The 21,515-nt window shown below is 38.7% G+C and overlaps 1 protein-coding gene across 1 annotated transcript in view; it reads right to left on the bottom strand.

Annotated features, from left to right (window-relative positions):
• Nucleotides 1–19,925, bottom strand: part of hs6st3b (heparan sulfate 6-O-sulfotransferase 3b) — a 98,660-nt gene extending 78,735 nt beyond the window's left edge. The window contains exon 1 of the mRNA XM_084725548.1: nucleotides 19,378–19,925. Coding sequence (XP_084581674.1) covers nucleotides 19,378–19,925 — 548 coding nt within the window. The remainder of the gene's footprint in view (nucleotides 1–19,377) is intronic.
• Nucleotides 19,926–21,515: the final 1,590 nt, after the last annotated feature.

The following is a 21,515-nucleotide window of genomic DNA, read 5'->3' as shown; positions in this document are numbered from 1 at the left end:
TGCAAGACTGTGTTCGCGCTAGTACATAATCTTAATTATAGTAATATAATTAGGCCTGATGGTAACCTGGAAGACTTTTGGAGAAAATGTGAAATAGTATTTAAGGAATATTTAATAGTAGGTGTTTTATTATGAATATCCAGTTTCATTTTATAAGAGAAGTTGCAAAAATGTTTGTGAATGCCGTCAATTATAGTTCTTAAAAAGACTGAAAGGTCAGACCCTTAAAAAAAAATCAGAAATCGGAAACGACCAAGAATTGGAATTGGTGCATCTCTAGTTATATTGAGTGTTGCATTTCAAAATTGGTGACACTTAAAGCTAAACTGGTTAAAAGAGCCAAATATTTTTTCCAGCACAGCAAAAAAAAAAATCTGTAGCAGCGAGATAAAACCAACAACCAGCGTCTTCAAAGCAGTATTCATGAACTTGCTGATCAGGCAGCTCTTGATCAACAAACACTAAAGAATTTATGGTAAAAAATCTTCGAGTTTCGTACAATTACTTTTTTATAGTCTGTTTATAGTACAGAAGTGAAATGTTCTTTTCTCAATTAGAGGGAAGACAGAGCCAAAGTTAATTGCTCCTCTGATAGTAGGAGCATTTGAGCGGCTCAGCCACCAAACAGGCCTCTTGGGGACATTAAACACAGAATCTCTGAATCGCTGCACCAGCTGACTCATTCTCATCACATTGATGACTACATTTAACTAGATCAGTATGAGGTGCTTTGCTTCTCCTCTTTTTACTTCAGTCTAGGGGGTGATCTCACGCTGATCAAAAGCTGACTGGGAAGTGGGAGTTCAGCTCCATGACAACACGTCTGGGATCTGAGAGTTCATGATGGCACGCTGTTCAGAATTAAAACAAGGTATTCCTCATACGTGATGGGGTAGATCAAATTAAGAAAACAACATTCCTAACTCGAACCAAAACATTTTAATAGAGAAATCTTCACAGTGCCATTAATTTCAGTGGGAAAACTTAAAGCTACTACAGGGAACTTTAATATTGTGTTGATTTTGTAGGTTGCTGTTGACAAAAAGTGAAAACAAGTTTCCACCATAATAACCACTTTTGGGACTTGGAATTGGGACAAAACCGTATTTCGAGATGTTTAGAATATACTTAAAAAGATCAAACTCTTGGCTAACCTTGTAATGAGCCAAGCACCAAGTGTTTACCTTTTTTAAAAGTAAGTAAGGACGTCAGCTTCGTCACATGGAAAATCTGACGAAGTTGACGTCTTACAGAGTTGACAAAATCTTACATACAGAGTGTGTAAGCATTTTGCTTCAGAAGTTCAGAAATTAAAAATCAAGCTCAACCAAAACATTTAGCAAATTACACATATGTCATATATATAAATTCTTAAAGGACACATTTTCCCCCCAAAAATTGGAATTCGAGTGTTGGTATTAATAATTTTTTAAAGCTTTTTTTGGTAGGGCATGACTCGTCCTTATCAGTGGTGGACAGTAACGAAGTACATATACTTGAGTACTGTACTTAAGAACATTTTTTGAGTATCTGTATCTTACTTGAGTATTTGTTTTTTTGGAAACTTCTGACTTTCACTCCACTACATGTCAAAGACAAATACTGTACTTTTGACTCCACTACATTTTTAGGAAGGTTGTTGTTACTTTTTGACTGAGCACATCTTTGAAGTCAACTGTTGCTGTTTTTTCTTTTCTAAAATGCAGTTGGTCACCTGCTGTGTTCCTCACAGAAAGAAACCAATTACAGTAGCTCCTCTCAAATGGGACTGATGTAAAAGTAGAAATACGTCCAGGCGCACTAACAAGCACAAGCAAGCTCTCCCTCTTTCATTCAGACAAAAAGCGGTAATGGTGATGGGCAGGAGAAAGACAAAATTAAATCTCAAGATGTTATTATAATTATTAATTGTTCCAGGTAGCTTTTAAAGTTGGATTGTTTTTATCGGGGTGAAAAATATCACATAATTCATGTATATATACTGCCTCTGAAGACAGTCAGTTATTTAACAGACTTGGAGAACTCCTTACAGTTAACTTCAATCTAATTTTATGATGTGATTTTAATACAGTTACATCAGAAAATGACAATAACTGTCCTTTTTGTTTTTGACTGTATTTCTATGCTAAAGTTTTTATAGGTGTTTCTATAGGCTTTGTGTAGCAGAGTGGTTCTACAAGCAAGTCAGTCCATCATTAGATGGTTTCAGAGAGTTACAAGCTTCTGTACTTTGTAATTTGAAAAACATGTACTTTTTGAATACTTAAGTATTTTCAAAACCAAGTACTCTAGTACTTTAACTCAAGTAAAGTTTTGACTGAGCAACTTTCACTAGTAGTTGAGTAATATTTGACCAGGAGTATCTCTACTATGACTCAAGTACTGGGCTTGAGTACTTTGTCCACCACTGGTCCTTATTCTCAAGCGTGGGTGCTAAATAAAAATCTCCTCCTGTTTCATTTTAATTGGCTAACACACCACTCACTGTCACTTTGCCTGGGAAAATGTAAACACAGGCTCGTTACATCTGATTTCACGGAGGATCCGAACCCGCGGCAGCCATTAAGAACAACTATATAGAAATAGTTGTCTTCTTGCAGGTGTCATTAACTTATGTAGGTCATGTGAAGGCATCTGATTCATAACCAGTTAAAAACTCCTTGTAGTATCTTTAAATTGTGCCATAAGAAAATGCAGCAAAAAATGTGCTACATTGCAGTGCTTGATACAACAATTCTTACTACAGTGCCCTGAAAACTGTGACTGGAGGATGAGGGTCCTTGCCAGCCACTCGACCAAATGCCACCCTTTAATCATGCTATAAGAGCTGAATCAGACGATTGGAGATTCATATTTGCCGGACCAGCAAGTATTTGACAGCAGTATCAGAGAAGCCTGCTCTGGCGAGCTGTGCGGCTTTCATTACTTAGAGTGGCTTTTAGAGAACGACGGTAAGCTCCATCCATACTACATCTCAGAAAGTTCCAAGCCAAATGGACAATGACAAACATCCAACTCAAACACATGCGAAGATTTTCATTTTTTCTTCCCCAAAATGCTGCTATTCCAAAGGGCTCAGTTATTTAGTCAAAGTGCACTGACAATAATGTGTGAAGACAAGTCAGGCCTCCCTGTTTGGTGCATCATGTATCAAGCAGCAGATTTCCGCATAGAACTGGGACACTAATCCCCTTTCCAATAGAAGAGGCATCACATGGCACAAAAAAATATAATCTTCCTAAAAGTGATTAAAAACTTCTGAAAACTCGGTACACACACTCACACAAAGTACAACACATCTTTACTAAGATGAGCATGTGTGATGAAATAAGAATTACACAGAAGACCCAAGAGACTGTACACAAGGGGACAGATTATTTTAACTCAGAGGTCTTAAAAAGTTTGTCACATAATCTCTATGCATTGTCCTACATCTTTTTTCTGAAGCTGTGGTTTAAGCAGTGTGTGAAATGACCAAGTTTAACCAAAACTGACTGAAGAAGCCTTGCAATATAAAAGTATATATAATAAATATTATGTAATTTGAATAATGAATACTGTATATAGAATTCCTTGTGTCTTGGATGTGTAACCCATACACACATATTTTAATTGCTTTAAAGTTAAAACTTCTGTATTATTTCTAGGGCTGGGACGATACACTTATCTCACAATTTGACACCACCGCGATACTTGCATGTCATCCGTTCCAGTAGGGGGAACACAATCGTGATATGTATTGCAATTCTCCAAGTATTGTGATTCGAGATTATGATTTATTGCAATTTTTGTTTGCTTTTTCACACTAGGACGTGTGAACACAACGTTGAATCATGCATCTCTAGAGACTGTATATCATGAGTCATATTACCAAAAAAATGCACATGACATGTCAGTCAGTCTTTGAGGTTATTTTAAATTTAGCGTTACCATTTCCATACTGCATATGAAAGTGAAAAAATAAAATACTTATTGAAGTTAATTGCAAGTTTCTGCTTGCAGGTTAGTGCTATAAGAATATTAAATAATGACAGATAAGATTTTAGGCCAAAATGAATAGAGCCCCTGAAAACTGCACAGTGCACAGATGTGAGTTTTGACCCTTTGAGGCTGCTGTGGCTGCTCAGGGTGAACTGTTGAAGCCACAGTGTCACTGAGAATGAGTTAACAACGTGAAGTCAGTTTGTTTCCAGAGATCTGAGGAAACATGACCCACTCAGTGTGAACAAACTTATCATTTTATGTTAAACATTTGAAGTGAAATGGATCAGTTTGTTAAGAAATTGCTGCGATTGCAATGCTAATTTCTGCTAGCATGTTAATGCTAATTCCAATTATGGGTTAGCATCGAGCTAACACACTAAGCACTACTTACTCATATTAAAAAAAATGATTCAGCAGTGCAAAAATTGATTCAGGAATCATTAAATAAAGAATCATGATACTTTAAATCTTTTTTTTCTGCTAGCCCTTATTATTTCTTGTTTTATTTTTCAGTTTAAGCTTTCTTTCTCTAAAACTCTTTTTTTTGGCCATCTGTGCACAGTGCAGCAAGCTGTGAACACAACAATTACATACTGTCACCTTATTAAGCTGATGTGGCAAACGTGACAGCAAAAAAATTGCCTATTTATATATCCAGCAGGCTTCCCACAGCAGGTGTTACTGGTGTTACATGAAGTTTGGGCATACACAATTACATTACTTGCCACTACCCCCTCTAAACATGGACGCTACAATTATAAACTGAAAGTGTCTGCCCTGTACAGCAGCACAGTTGCAGCACAGAGATTTCATAACACTGTAGGCTAATCACAGCCTGACATGAGGTTGTGCCGACGAAATCCAGCATTAATTTAGAACTCGTCTGTGGATGTGAGCTGCAGCTTTTGGGGTCAGTTTGGAGGATGATTTTAAAGAAGAATTCAAAAATGTAAATGTGAGTTGTCACAGCATAAAACCAATCATCTCTTGATCTTTACTAATCAAGACTCAATAGTCTAACAGTGGCTAAGCAGGGCATGTAGCAAGAAGATTGTGAAAAAAAGAGTAAAATGAAACCAAATCAATGCTACAAAGCTCAGTAGAGCTGATGGGAAAAGTAGAGCTGCTCTGTAGGTCACTAAGAGCAACTTCTTTCACATTACACATCATCATTTCATCAATATTTAATACACTATAAAAAACAAAAAAAGATCAGATCATCTTTAACAGGTGTTGTCAAATTGATAAATAATTAAAAAACAAAATTAATCTGAAATTCCAGTTGATTTTTAAAAGTGAAAAATGCATGTAGCACTTAAATGGTCGACTGCTTGTTGCCAGTAAGGAGAGTGGCACAGATTTAAATTCATATGGCGTAGGAGCAGATACTATACAGAAACCATTTTAGGAATCCCATTTCATTGCCTCTCTCCCTCAGACTTCATCAGTTTTATTAGCATCAATCCTCATAACCTGACATGGTTAATTTAAGCCTAACCTGTCCTTCTTGCCCTCAACCGTTAACTGGGAAATCTGTGAACTATTGAGAAATATTAAATAAGTATTGAAAAATTCCGGCCAGCATCAGCAAGTGCACAAAAGGTTTGACTGTTATAAAGATATTTTAATTGGATATTAGGAATGAAAATGACTAAAAGAAACGTAATAATTAAACCAGAAAATGGGCAGTCAGCTTTATGATTTTGAGAAGAATACTGGCTGCTATATAAGCTTTACTTGAAAATGTTCCTTTGTTAACAAAGTAAGACTTTCTGCAAAGAAATTGTTAAAAGTTTCTTTTGAAAAAGATAGAACTCCACATTTTCTTCTGCATAGTCTAATTTAAATCACATTTAATGAATTCTTTGACCGTTTCATTTTCTTTGTCATGATGGTGAACAAGTGCTTGACATATGCTGTTGCACTCTCTGCAGAGGTAACACTTAATTATCAAACCAACTGTATTGCCGCTCAGGCCTGCCAGCAATGACGACTTGAATTAATGACACATGAAAAGCAATCTCCGCGCCCTGGAAGTCCAAGGCCTGCAAGGGCACCCACAGCTGCACACATAATAAACATCCCATCATTGTGATGAACACTTTGCCTCCTACAGCTAAAGATACGACCAGAACTGTAAACCTGCTCAGTTTTCCACCTTCAGGTTCATCTGTGTCCAGAGGGCATCCATTACCCTGCTGTGTGTGTGTCATTGAGGTGCTGTGCTCACTTTTTCACTAAGTAAAAGGCTTCAGAGTGCAGAGGAGAAAGACAATAAAGTGCAACAAGAACACGTATACATTTACTGATGTTTCTGTATTTAAACGTACTACAAGGAGTACAAGGTTCAGTTCTACATGACCTATCAATGAGACTATCACTGAGATTGGCTCTTTCTTAATGCCTGCCACCAGATCGGATTCTCCTTGAAATCAGATGAAACGATTCATGGCCTGCAGACCGGAGAAGCCTTTGCAATCATTTTCCAAGGAAAAGTTACATTAGCCAGTTAAAAAGAAGCAGGAGGAGAGTTTTCCTCAGACGATTTCATTTTTGATGTTGTATTTTGTGGTTGAGATGGCAGAAACATTACTGCTTTTGTCCACAGGGTCCTTCACATAGGGTTGGGGACAGAAACTCTGCACCAGACTGAATCACAATGCATGATTACGGCGTCTCATTTTGGTTTGCTGATTAAAATATTGTCCTCCAAAGTGCTAGTTAATTGCAACAGCGCTCTCTCTACTTGGCTCTTGCAGCAAGTAGCCTGTTAGCTATTCGCTACCGTAAACATGGTAATGCTAAGCTCAACGGTCTCAAGTGTTGCTGTGTTTCACTCGAAACCATTCCAACAGTGGGTAGGACGTGCAACAAATTTTTAAAAACGATATAGAGGCAACATCACGCCTCTTCTGGTGTGACATCTTCAGAAAAAATGTGAAATGTAGGCATGGTAGAATAGCGCAAGACAAATTATTTGATCCTGTTTGACCTGTGTCATGAACATATGTTGTTTCTTAATTTTCTGCTTTAAAAAATTGTATCACTTCACTCATCTTTTAGACACTTTTAAAAGTATTTTTTAGCACCGGTATTGGAAAAAACCCAAACAATACCCAACCCAACAAACATTAATGTTCCTTGTAGGAGATTTAATTTAAATCGCTAAAGTTGTCTTTATAGTCTTACATAGCTTATGAATATGCCAGATTTGAAGTACATTCCCAACAGACATTCACAAAAAACTAAATATAAAAACTTCTAATACTTTAATACTTTAAAGCTGTGATAGCTGAAACATTGACACGCTTCCCTATTTACACATTAAGCAGTTACGGAGCAACATTATCATTTGTTTTAAGTCTAGGAGAGAAAAATCTGACTTTATCTGCTGAATGCTCCACTGTGTTTTGGTGGTTAGCAGGCACTTCATAGTGGCTTTTTAGAGCTTTCCTTTTGCTGAAAACAGCCACCTGCTGTATCTAAAAACAAGAAACTGAGAACAGTATGAATGAACCAAAACAGTAAATTTGCTTAACAATGAGCTGAAACTAGAAATTAAGAGATTGCGAATATGTTATTTTTATGACTGGTGTAAAAAACATATTGTATGCAGGAGCTTTAATATTTGTGCAGTACCACAGAATCAGTGGGTGAAATACACATGGAGGAGCTTCACATGCCTGAACAGCTCCGTAAGTCAGTCACTTTATGAATAAAGAATGATTGCAGCTAAGTAGATAATTCCCATGAAGCACTGCTGCCCATTATTTATTGTGTATTATTCCAATATAAGCTTGAGCAACTATTAATTGTAATAATGGTGAACAATAACTAGGGCTGTGACAATAACCACATTGCCATGATTCCATGGTCATGCAGTGCCTAATGTGGGGTTCAGCTCATTAGTGTCATTACCGCAAATTTTATTTTGAAGGGTCAATCTCATGTTATTCCATTGCAAGATGCATTAGAGATCAGAGTTTCACACGCGACAAGACAGGAACACAGCATCTGATTGGTTGACAAGTCAGGAATATGGCCTCTGATTGGTCCACACTCAACCCAAAGCACATTGCGATTGCCAGTGATTGGCTAACAACATACTAACAGCGATAACAACTGTTTTCAAAAATGGAAAAATGTGTAAACAACCACAGAAGACAAGCTTCCGAAAAAAGGACACAATCTCACCAGGGCCAACTTTGTAAAGGTACGACACTAGCATTAGCATAAGCTTAACACTAGCCTTTTCTGCTCAGCTTACCTAGGGGCTGACCCACAGACTTGCTGGCAGTTTTTGTCAGTGGCTACTCACGGTATTGTAGCGAAAAATTCCCAACCAGCCCAAAAAGCATTTTCCCCTAAAGCCCACCATTATAAAAGAGACATCTGCAAAACTACTGACAGGACACCTTGAACTGCAAACAAGGTCAGTTATGACTCTTTCTATTATGAAATGTTGATCCATGGATTTTTTTTTAATTGTAAAACTTTCCTTCAGCAAAAAAAAAAGCAATTCAAAAATCTGTGACATCATCACAGTGTAAAACCTATAAGCTGAGTGGGCACTCACAGGTGGGGGCAAAGGGGAGAAACACTACTATGCATTCTCAGTGGCCCATATAACCAAGAGTAAACCCGGAAGCTAGAAAACTTTTTTGGCTTATGCACCAAGTGAGCAACTCTCACTGGACTGAATGGACGCCATCTTTGGATGCAGTATATAGTCCCTTATAATACACCTATAGGCTAACCCCGTCACCTTTCCATCAGTTGGGAAAAAACAGAACAGACTTTTCTTGATCTCGTGAAGCTGGAACAGAACCATGTCGGACCATGATGCAAACTTTTTTTGGGACGCAGGATTCCTGTGGGATTCCTGCAGGATGGGAGTCAACAGTGATGGGACTGGGATGGGACAGGGAAAAAAGTCAGCAGGAGCAGCTGGAAGTGGGAATCATAATAACAATAGGTAAATTTTTAATGTGTATAAAAACATGTGTAATGTTGTGTGTGGACTGGATTGATGGGAACAGGATGGGACAGAAATTGTTCAGGTATTGGATGGGACAAGTATTTTTCTTTTTTCTTTTTTTTTACTTGGGTTTGGGGCAGGACAGGAGTATTTTTGTGAGAGTGGGATGGGACAGGAGTGAAAATCCCACTCCTGTGTCACCCTCTAATGTACACTTTTCTTCACCTTCCAGAAGACTGACAGCAATTAGATACATGATCACTGCAAAGCATCCTTTACATCAAATGCACAGCAACTAGACTATATCAAAACTGTTCAAATGAACATCCTTCAGTGATATCATTAAGAAAGCAAAGACTTTACAGTAAAGAAATCATCCTTTTTAACTGCAGTCTTTGCCAATTTTTGTTCTTTCATTCTGCCTTTTCTTCTTGAGAATATACACAGCTTTTAAGCCAGCTTTTCAGTCTACATGGCATAAAACCTCGAGGACACTGTGATCTAAACATCCTCTTCCAGAAATGCAGCAGAGGACATCGTCTGTCACTGCTATATAGGCACATTTATCTCTCCCTTTCTCTCTCTGTGTCTCATCAAAGCAGAGTATCGAAGAGCGTCCGTACTGTACTCGTGTTTTGGCTTTGGTCTCTTTGTACTTCTGAACTGAACATTCATTATGCATAAGCAACAAGAATGCTGCTAATGAAGATTTCATAATTGATTAAAAAAAAAACCTGCTACATCAGCATATGCATAAAATTATGGGAAGGGGAACAACTTAAAGCTGTACATACTGTTCAAAAATACATACAAGACTTACAAAATGTCTATTAATTATAGTGGTCTGAAAATTGCTTACATCTCCCTGTGAATGTTTCTGACCTTTATCCAAATTAAATAAATTAATGTACCTGCTAAATATGTATAAAATGAATGAAGTAATATTATACCGGGGCACAGATAAACACATGAGCATGTTTCCCGTTGGCTGCCTCAGCTGCGTGCACTGAAGTCAATTTTGTTTGGTCTTTCAACTTCAACTTGAGTTTCTAACAACACATAATGGGAGGATGTGTTTTGGAATAGAGCTGAAGGCACAGAAACAAGGATGATTTGCTTTTTTGCAATTACTAACTACAAACCTAGAGATATACACTCTCGCACACTCATTCTCTAGAGGGAAGAGGGAACGGCCTATTTAGATAGATATGTGCTTATTACCAGAATTTGACACAGTGCTTTTTTGTTTTTTTTGTTTTTTTTAGCAAATAGGCTTGTTTTGATTGTTTTAGCTTTGTGATTAACCATGTTTTCCCATTATTACCTCCACCAAAGAGGTTTTGTTGTCTGTGCCATTTTTTTTGCCTATTTGTCAGCAGATTTAAGGAAAAAATGCTGGCCCCATTTTCATGGAACTGCAGGGTGATGCATGGGCCAAGAGGGAACGCTTTGGAGGGGATCAGAATCACGGGGTGGATGCAATTTTTAGACAGTTTACACAAAATACATTTTTTAAACAGCTGATGACATTGCAAGATAGGGCATTTGGCCTTGGGGAAATAAATGCCATTCATCTTAAAATACAGTTGATGGTAATCGAGTTCAGCAGTGATGAAGCACGGCCAATTGACCCTCCTAAGACCCGCCCATTTTTTGTCTGTGCTCCAATAACAGTTGAGCACATTTGGCACTCAGGTCAACTTTCTCCTTTCCTGTTTCCTGTACTTAGATACGCTTTGTGCTAAGCTCATTTGTGTTGAAAAGAAAAACAAATATTTTAAGTAAGCTAATGTTAGCAAAATGGTTGCCAACTAGCTAATCTATCATTAGCTAGGTAGTTAGCTAGCCTTTTGCTAACATTAGGTAATTTAACATGTGATCCTATGTGTCCCTGTTAGTACCAAGTGAGCAAAAAGAGGCAGGACTTAGGAAGGGTCAACTGAAGCAATATGATGACTCCATATCAGAATCAGACGTCATTATTTGTATCTGTTCAACCAACAGAGTTATCTGTCTCAGTCTCTGTATTTGGATAGACAACAAAAAGTGGGCATGGTTTAAAGCGGAAGTCATGTTAAATTGGCCAAATGTTTTATTTTCTACCCTGATATTCATTGACACTGCTATTGTTGTGCCAAATCATCGGAATGATTTAATATTGGTGCATTAAATCAGTGTTTGATGAAGGTAAATGCAACCTTTTTTAAGTCTGCAGAGGTAATCATGGAGCAAATTCTGACAATTATGCATGACAGTTCAAGAGTCATGATCTCCCTATGCACACCATGACTTACCTTTTACCCAATTTCACTGAAATCTGTGTTGTAGTGTTAGAGATATTTCTTAATACAGACAGGCAGACAAACAAACAAATCCAAACACATGACCTCTGTGGCAGAGGTGACTGAAGGATTTAAAATAAACATGAATTTCTGTAGTGAATAATGAGTAATGGGGTGGCTCTGGACTATTCGTGAACTCAAAAAAATCTGCATAATACATGTTCCACCGAAGTGATTCATTGCTTTGCAACATTTCTAGAAATCAGTGAAGGGACAAGGAGACAAAGTTCAGTTCAGTCCAACACAAATTCAAAGGCTGACCATTAAATGTCATTAAGCAGCGAACGCAGATAGTTTGTAAGTGAAACATATTCTTAATTCAGCTGAAAAGTAGTAAATCCTGTCTTGACTCACCTCTACAGACACAGACTGTGAGAAATGCTGACATTGTCAACAGCAGCATCACATTATGCAACAAAAAGGGTGTTCTGTTTCTTTCAAGAAAACATCCAGTTTCCACTTCAGTGTTTCAATGCATATCAACAACCTGTGAAAGCTACACTTTGATTTGCTATTATAAACCATTTTCAGGGGAGCAGTGAGTGATTAAAGCTATGAAGAAGAATGTGGAATAAATTAAAATCTCAGATAGAATCAGTGGCTACTTGTTTGTCTTCATCCCCTTTTGATTTTAGCCTAAAAACAGCTCACACTCTGGGCATTAAAAGGATTTAAAAGTCTGTATCATCTTAGCTGAAGGAGCAGGCTGTTGTTCTGTTGTATGAATGGTAATGTGCATGCATGAATGTCTTTTTGTTCAGCTTGAGTGACCTTGTGCTTCCATGAAAGGAGCTTCCTCTGATGTGTGACAAAGGCTTCACGCAGCTCCTCTGCTAAAAGTGCTAAAACTGTACATTTAAAATAAGTGTTGCTGGTATTTGCTCAAATGCAAATATTCAGTAATGCTTAAACTAAAATGATAATACTAATTCAGATTTGGCCATACAATATGAATATTCAACAATTTGTTCCTTTTTTTAAGTTCACTAAATTCCTGTATCAGCCTGAATGAGAATGTGTTACCAGTAAGACACGTTTTAATGTCTTTCTTCGTCAATTAAGGATTTATTTTGACAAAACCAGAGTTGGTGATTGTGATAGTGGAAATACAAAACCAAGACGTTTGTGATGACTTTTAATTTGTTTCTGTCAAGTTTGAAAGAGGCCGACTATGATGACGATAAGCGTACTGTTTGTGTAAATGGAGTCTGGTGAGTTTGGCAGGAGCAATAAAACTGCTGTTTTTTAAACATAACGTCTCAGGCGTCTCACAGTCGCAGTCTTTTCCATAATGTTGTCAGACACTAAAAATAAGAATCTGAGGCTGTCAGTGGCAAAAACGAGCACAAGCAAGCAAGTCAGCATGACCTGGCCTGCACACTACACCGTGCGCTCTGGTGAAGTGTCTGAAAGCACGTCATTCCTATCACTGCTTCCATCACGGTTAGTTTTGTGCTTTGTGGTGATTCTGAGACTCAGTTTGGAAAGTTTCCAGCCTGCCTTGTTGATGCACTGCTGGGTACAATGATGCAGCTAAAAAACATAATTCTCTCATAAGTTAACCACCAGCGCGTGTTGTCACAAGGATTTTTTTTTAAATAAGTACAACAACTCATATAAAAATATTTTGATTCCCCTTATATTCAATCCCCCATTGAAATGTTCTCCCTGTGCATTTTGTAAGCTTCTACCTGGTTTATCCTGCTACTTTAATGCACACTGACTGGCCAAAATAAATCCAAAAAATGACTGCTCGACTGAGGGGTCTCCGACTGGTGATTCGAATCTTCGCCCTAGATAATTCATACATCTGTACATGGCCAGCCCTGAGTCTAACTTGCTTTATTGAAGGTGTACAATGTATTCTTCCCTGTAGGGACTTCAGGCTGCATGTTTGATAATCAAATTTCCTCACCTCAGACCTGTAGCCACAACAATAAATCTGTGTTGTTGTTTTTTAATCTCAGTGACAGATGTTCTGACTGCACCGAGATGGAGACCGATGGTACGATATCGTAGCGAGAAACTGAATAGGCACAGTCTCATTTCAATGGAAAGAAACATCAAACATTTCTCTGATACTGACCTACCGCCTTTCACTACACATGCAAAACACTTCTGTAGATATGATTTACTCACAAGCACGATTTGAAAATCAGCTCTTTGTTCTGCGACCCGGTGTCATGTTGAATAAATCTACCCCAGTTACTCCCGACTAAACAGCTGGCTAATGAACATGTAACAATCAGAAATAAGTCTAGCCGCTCTCCTCAGCACAGGCCTCTGAAATCGCCTGAGAGGAAAACAACCTGCTCAACAAGGCATATTCATTCAGCAGACATGACGCTCCCCACAAAGCAACTTAAGAGGACTGCACTTAGAGGTTTGTTTCTCCAAAAAAGCCTCTGAAGAGAACTGGCCTGCCTGCTCCACTTCTCCCCTGACTGACAGCACACTCCAGGGGAGGCACGCCGCAGGACACGCACACTGATCCAGTCTGACACGCCTGACCTTTCCTGGGCCGCACGGCTGGCTCACCGCACACCGCGCCCTGCCCGGCTGAAAAGGCCACACAGTGCCACGCAGGCAGTGCCATCGCCGCCCACCTCACCACCCCCCACCCCCCCCCTCCCCTTTACTGCCATCTCGAGAGCTGGCAAGGTGAAAGCCTGGGACTGCAGAGAGACAGCCACTCAATCTGAGAGGCTCTCAACCGCAAAACAAGGGTATGCCATCTGAATTTGGCAGTGATATACGATTGGTATTCCCCACCGCACCCTTGAGTGGAGTTAAGATTTTTGTAACAAGTGGATTATTGCGTCTTTATTACAAATTACAAATGTATTTTATTCTGCAAGGGTGCTTCTTTTTCACTTGGACTTTATACCATTTAAAATATTTTAATTAAAGCATTGCTCATACAAAAAATGATTATGAAGCCTAAATTTGCATAATGCTATTAGTCATCTCACTTAGTAAATGTGCCGTGCGCAGTGGCTGGTTAGTGAGGGGTCTAACACAGTGTGTCTGCCAACAGTCTTAGTCGAGGCAGAATTATCTCAGAGTAGATGTTGCAGGAGCCCACTAAAGAACAAGGGATGAGAGGACTGTGAGTGCAGAATAGATGCCACAGCTGTGAAATGAAGAGCTGTCGCATCCACTGAGCACTTTGCCGAGTAAAGGAAACACTTGGCAAAGCAGAAATAAATCATGTGCTCGTGTGCTTCAGTGTAAGATTGTGTTTTTCATAACAGAAATTCTTCACGGTTCAAAAATGCAGCTTTTTCTATGTGATGTGTACATGTGGAAGTATCTTTGAGGATATATAACTGACTTTTAATGTGCAACTTTACTGAAGGACTTTTACTGTAATGCAGTTTAAAGGATCTGCGGCTCCAGAAACACTAACTGCATTGAAAGACACACATCTATGCTGAGCAAAAACGTGCACACACACACAGCTCATGCAGTGACTAGTTCATTACAATGCATCCCCTTTAGTAATTGTACTGCATCTCTATAATACTGCTGGTCCAATACTGCAACTAAGGATTTTTTAAGGCAATTAATCAGTCAATTATTTTCCCAATTGATAGTTATTAATAAAATGTAAGAGAATGATGAAAATGTTGACAGTGTTTTCCTAAATCCAGAATGATGTCCTCAAATGGTTTGTTTTGCCCACAACCCAAAGATATTCAGTTTACTGTCAGAAATGAGTAAAGAAACCAAAATATATTCACATTTTAGAAGCTGGAATTAGAGAAATTTGACTTTTTTCTTAAAAATGTACTCAAACTGATTAATGGATTATCAACATAGTTGGTGATTAATTCAATAATCGATTAATTGTTGCAGCTCACCAATTAATTATTGCAGCTATACTCAGAATTATTAAGGTATTGACTGAAATAACCCAGTGCCAAGTAGCATTGAAACCTTTGCAGTCAAACAATACCAGCATTCAATAATTTTTGCACCTAGATCTACAAAAAAAGACCTGCTAAAAAAGGCCTACTACCACTGCAGCTACAAACTATCAATATCTTTGAGTTATGGACAAAACAAAACATTTGAGGACCTCATATTGGGCTCATCAACAATTTCTACTGTATTGTGACATTATATAAACCAAAAACTAATCAGTTAATTGAGGAAATAATCAACTGATTAATCAACAGTGAAAATAATCATTAGTTACAACCCTAGTTCAACTTATGGCTCTATGACACGCCTGTGGCATCTGATGAAAATGTAAAAGAATTATTTCAGGAATGCTTCCATTCACATTATGGGTATCTAGTGAAGTACAACTAGAAAAATAGGCGTCACATGAAGTACTCCACTGGTAGTGGTACTGGTATTGAATTTTTTAAAGGATACCCAGTCCTACACAAGTATTGGGAAAATGCCTCAGATTCAGCCTAAAATGCTGGTATCACTATCTGCAAATATGCAAGTCTAAGCACTGAATCAATACCAAGTAATTTATTAACCCCAAAATGGGACCCTGCTACTCTCCAGCAGTGTCCGTCTCCCTTTTTTCACCCCAGGACAGTGAAGTCATGTTCTGTGGCATTCATTCTCTGTAATTTGTTCATGTTTTACATTAGCCTGGCCATACAACAATGATAGAAATCATATCACAACCATACAGGGTTTGTAGTATACAGCTGCTAAAAAAAAAAATAATACATTGTAATATGATTTTTTAATGCACTTGTATCAGATCTGTACTCAGTATCAGCCAAAAATGCAAAGTTCAGGCATCAGAATCCATACCCGGAAGGAGAAAATGATATCGGAACATCTCTAAAAAAAAACCACACACACATCCACCCTGCAGGAAAAGCACACACACATGCACACACACACATATACTGCTGATTACAGTGCACCCCCTTTAGTAATTGAATGGCTGCATCTGTATCACATTAGTACGAGCAATTGTAATCACAACAGAAAATATTGGAGAATTAATACATTTCAACGAGTTCTGCTTTGCTTTCCCTCACAGATAACTTCTGTGCTGCTTTACTGAATCAAACACCCCGAGATAATTTGAGCGCAGTCCTGAGATAAGATGGCATCAAATGTGACGACTTTGTGTGGTACAACAACGGTGCCCTGGTTCTGTTTGCCAACAATCCTCAAAGAAACCAAGGATGCAGGGAGAGTTGTGTGTTCTGGTTTAAGCGTCAGGTTTGAGCAACATACATCCCGACTTTGGACAACTTAATGGCTACCCTCACTCCCGGGGATGACATTTCAGCAAAGAAAATCAGTCATCAATCCTTTAACTTTTTTTTTTTTTTTTTACTTTTTCAAAAGATGCAATTGGAGCTTTGATCCAGTGACAATGAAATCACTACAGGGGTGCTAGAGCATTTGTTGGACCCCAGACTCACAAACAACATTATTACTGCTGTGAAAGAGGAGTTCTGCTAAACGGTTCAGTACTGCCGTTTAATGGCACAGATCACAGAGAATAACAGCACCAGCAGAGTTGGGCAGGAACAAGTTCATTATGTGAAATATGAAGGACAAAGACAGGTAATTTATATGTCTAAAGGGCAAGTGAAGTAAGGCACTACCTCTAATGTTATAGCAGTTTATGGGCCACTATTACATTATCCACAGTCTCAGATGCTTGTGCTTGCACACCCACCTCCCACATATATGAGGTAACTGATTGTTGGGTGACTGATCGCAATTATTTGCATTTTGAAAATCTGTTTAGAAGCTTGCAGTAATCTGTGACAAGGGCTGGGCAATATAATATTATACTCATATCGTGATATGAGACTGAACATTGTCTTGATTTGACTCTGTCCATATTGCCCAGCCTTATTTGTGACTATACACTGATGACAGAAAAATTACAGCTCTATTGATCCTGACAAAACTATAATACATCACTCCAGTGATCCCATCCATCACAGCTCACACTGATTAACATAGTATGCCACGCAAATTTACACCAGGACAGACTTCAACTTTAAATTTTAAATTTATCATGGGGCTCCAGTGGTTTTTGGGGCCACAAAGCGACTGTCTTGCACAGGGCTGTGCATTAGAAAGAATCTGGAAATATGATATATATCACCACACAAAAGTAAAGGTTCAGTATATCACAATATACTGCAAACAAGGTGATAACATTGCATTTTTTTTAAATTGGGATTTTAGGAAAACTGTCATAGTGTAAAGAAAACACTACCGCATGCATAAAATCTGACTTTAAAAAGTTTATATTTTTACTTTACTTTGCTTTTTCTACTGTATTGTGATATTGTGATATGTGCTAAGATTTGTGGCAGTGGTTCATTTTGTGTTGTGTTTAAACCTTTGACCACTGGATCAATGGTTCTCCACCTTTTCAAGCTGTGATTCCCCAAAATAATCAGTTTGTTGATCGTGACACATCCACCCAAGAGACTCAAACACAAAGACCATAGCTTTGACTCGATAAAATCTATTCTAAGGCAGATTTTATCACCTGTACATGTGATGTGATGTAAAAATAATTCCCCAATCTAACATATAGCCTTATTTCCCACCATGCACTGTACTGGACTGAGCAGTTTGGACAGTTTGTAATATGTGGTATGTTATGCCAAAAAACACAAATGTTACTTTTTGTCAGCGTTTCTGTCCGTTCAGAACATGGTGGTTTATGTATGTAACTGACATTTTTGTGCTGGTTTATGAGTGAGGTGGCTGTACATTTCACTTGAGTACTTGTCCTCTCCAAGGTTGAGACTTCCCAGAGAGCATTTTTTCATTGAAAAGACATTCAAAAAAGGCTATGATGAAAAGATGTTTAGAATTAGTTCAAAAGTGGAAGTATTTTCACTGGGATTCACCATACTGACATTTGCCATCTTCTACAATGAGCAAATAAAAACCTGGTGTCGTTTTGGCAACTAAGTAAGTTTTGGTTGAAAGCCAGAAAAAATAACGCCACAAGACAGTCTCACACCCTTGTGCTGAGGTGAAAGTACTGAGCTTAATCCACTCAGCACATGCACACCAGAGTACGTGTACATGAGAACAAGGCTACAGCAAGAACCATAATTTCTTCATTTTACATCGAGAACTTCTCTCATCATGATGTGCTGGAAGCTTCTTGTTGACGGCACACACCCTGTGTAACTCGTGCTAATGACATTTTACATGAAACATTAAACAAGTTGAATTGATGTCTTCATGTGGACCAGATTTCACCTACCAGTGAAATATGACTACAGAGAAATGCCTCACCAAATCAATATCTTCTCCATGTCAGTATACAACTGAACAAATTACCAAAATGATTAAAAAAATATATGTTTTGTGACATTATGATGTTGTGACCACATTTTAGCCAGAGGGTGAAAAGAAGTCTTAGACATTCAGAATATCAATGAGTTTTCAACTAAAAGGTTGGACTCCTGGTTGGTGCTCGCTGGGTTACTGGACTACATAGCAGTGTTGTTTTCTATCTTCACTGTTCTGATTGCATAGAAAAGTAAATGTTTTAATTCGATTTTATGCATATGGGGGTGTCTTCTTTAAACTATGGGTTTTCCTAAAATTAGAATAAGAAAATTGCAAAATATCACCTTGCTCACAGTATTGCAATTTATCACCCCTGTATCATGATACATACCTTATTGCCAGATTCTTGCTCCCCTATGCAAAACAGATGCTTTGTGTCCCCAAAACCACTGTAGCCCCATGATACCTTTTGTGATATTTTATGGATTATCGTGACATTGTTATTAATGCAAAGATTCATGGCAATGATTCATTTTGTGATGTGTCCAAACCCCTGACCCTTAGATACCCGTGTTCTTATTTGTCCTCATTACTCTGATTGCATGAAAAAGTTCACTTTTTTAACATAGAATTTATGCACGTGTGTTCTTTACACTATAGTGTACTGCAGCATTGTGATTATCGTGATATACTGAGTCATAATGTATCGTGATACATATTGTATCGCCAGATTCTTGCCAATACCAGTTTCTCCTGCATTCCTCCAAATTCACCCAAGAAAAATCAATCGGGCACACACGTTCATACACATACCTTTTATTCCTCTGGGCCTCCTTCTTATCCATTATGACAGGCACACAGTTCGTTAGCTCGGTCCAGTCTGCATGCAGTCCGCAGCTCCAGCCGGTGGAGAACCGGGAGAAGAGCCAGGACTCCTCTTTCCCCGGCCGGTGACATGTGCATTTTTTCTGCCCGGGCTTGCACTCGCACGGCTGCTCCAAGCGAATATTCCTCACCAAGTGTCTCCCGAAAGTGGTCCCTCCTGTCTTCTGGATGTGCAGGAACACGATCACGTCGTCCCCTTTGATGTTGAACTCCACGTGTCTGTCCAGGTCTCTCTCGGTGAAGTTGAATTTGGACGGCACTTTGATTGGGCTGTCATCCTCCAGGTCTTGATCCCGGTAGAAGTCGTCGCTGCTGTCCTGGTACGGGGTGGAAAGTAGGCTCACTCCCCTGAATTTCTCCCCTGCCTTAAAGTGGCACGAATTGCTTCCAGCGGGACATATGTACTGGTACCCAATCATAACAAAAAGGACAGCTAAAATAGGAACCAAGATGAGCTTACTGGATCTATCATCCATCATATCTGGAGAGTGTCTTCATTCCATTACTGTGAATAAAAGAAGTGGCACCTATGGGGTTTCTCCGGAGATCAATACTCCTCCATGCCTCAGATCGACTAAAGGTGCCTGTTATTATTTAAGTGCCACATGTTGATCAGATAAAACCCTCCCAAGACGCACAATCTGGACAGAAGTCCACCTTAAAACGCTGCACGCCGTCTGCACTGCGCTGGAAATCTTGTCCAAAGTCAAGAGTCATGGCATTCAAATGTTCTGGCCGTCCAACTTCTGAAGAGCTGCATCCGCGCCGACGACTCCCATTTATGCTCCCGTATCAAGTTGAAAACGAGGCGGCGGATGAGAGTTTTCAGTTTCGCCGCTTCTTCTTCTTCTTATTTATTCCCAGTTGTGGTTCATCTTCTTCTTTCAGCAGAAACGTCTGGCTCGGACTGTCGGGCTGGATCCTCCGGCAGCAGCATCCTCGGCGGGTCTGACTGACTGTGCTGAAGCAGTGCTTTTCAGAGGATGCTGCTGCTGCTGCTGCTGCTGCATCCGAGCCGACAAATATGCGTTATTATGCTCTCTCTCGTCGTGGTTGGGCTGGGAGAGCTCTACACCTCATCCCGTCCATCCCATAATCTTGTTTAACACAGTGCAAAGCCAGGAGCCCACACCGACAGTGGACTCAGACAACATGGAGATTTAACCACATATAAAAAACCAAATCCGCTGTAACTTTTTGAAGCGCAATCATCCGAGCGTGACCTTAGATGACTAAAGAGATAGCACTGTCCCACTGTTCACAACCTACAGCCCACTGTGAGGGTATACAGCCATTCAAAACAGCCTACTTTAACATTTAATAGGGGAGACTGGGGACAGTTGCAACCGTTTGCATTTATTCAAAGGCAAATTGGACCAGACCAGCCAAATATTGATGCTAAAGTTACATAGCGGTCATACACCTTTTACAAAGTCAAATTCAAGCACTTTTCAAGTATTTTCAAGATCTATTTTGAAGCTTTTCCAGCACTTTACAGCTGTGGTAAATAACATATAGGCCTATATGTTCAAAATGTTTAGGACCTATATAATTTCTTCATCGTACTAAATCATATGTTATGTGTTTTATTACTTGGCTTTGTTAAATACTTGATCCTGATTGGTCAGTTACATCATTGGTCAAATTACTCATATCATTTAAAGATGATTACATATATAATATGTAACAATATTTTATATATGACATATAATTCACAATATTTATCTGAATGGAGGACATCACATGTTGCAACAAACCCCAAAGTTTGGGGACAGTTGCAATCTGTTAAAAATATATTTAATTTCGCTAATTAACTTTTGCTTTTTGTCTCAATAAGCAATGAGCTAGACACATCAACTTAGACACATGCTAACCCTGTCACAAAACAGTCATACATCTATAGGAAGCTTATAAAATATTGGTGCATTGGGATGCAAGACATTTACAGAGTTGTGTGTAATGAAATTATTCAAATTTGATTAAGATGTTACAAACTGTCAAGTAAATACCTTATAAATAAGCACTTTTAAATGTAAAATCATGTACAATAAAATTTAATAATTGGC

Source organism: Lutjanus erythropterus, chromosome 8, assembly GCF_056507025.1.
Source record: "Lutjanus erythropterus isolate fLutEry1 chromosome 8, fLutEry1.hap2, whole genome shotgun sequence".
In the NCBI taxonomy this organism is placed as follows: Eukaryota; Metazoa; Chordata; class Actinopteri; order Lutjaniformes; family Lutjanidae; genus Lutjanus; species Lutjanus erythropterus.
Note: the sequence above shows the minus strand (reverse complement) of the source record. Positions and strands in the feature narration are given on the sequence as shown.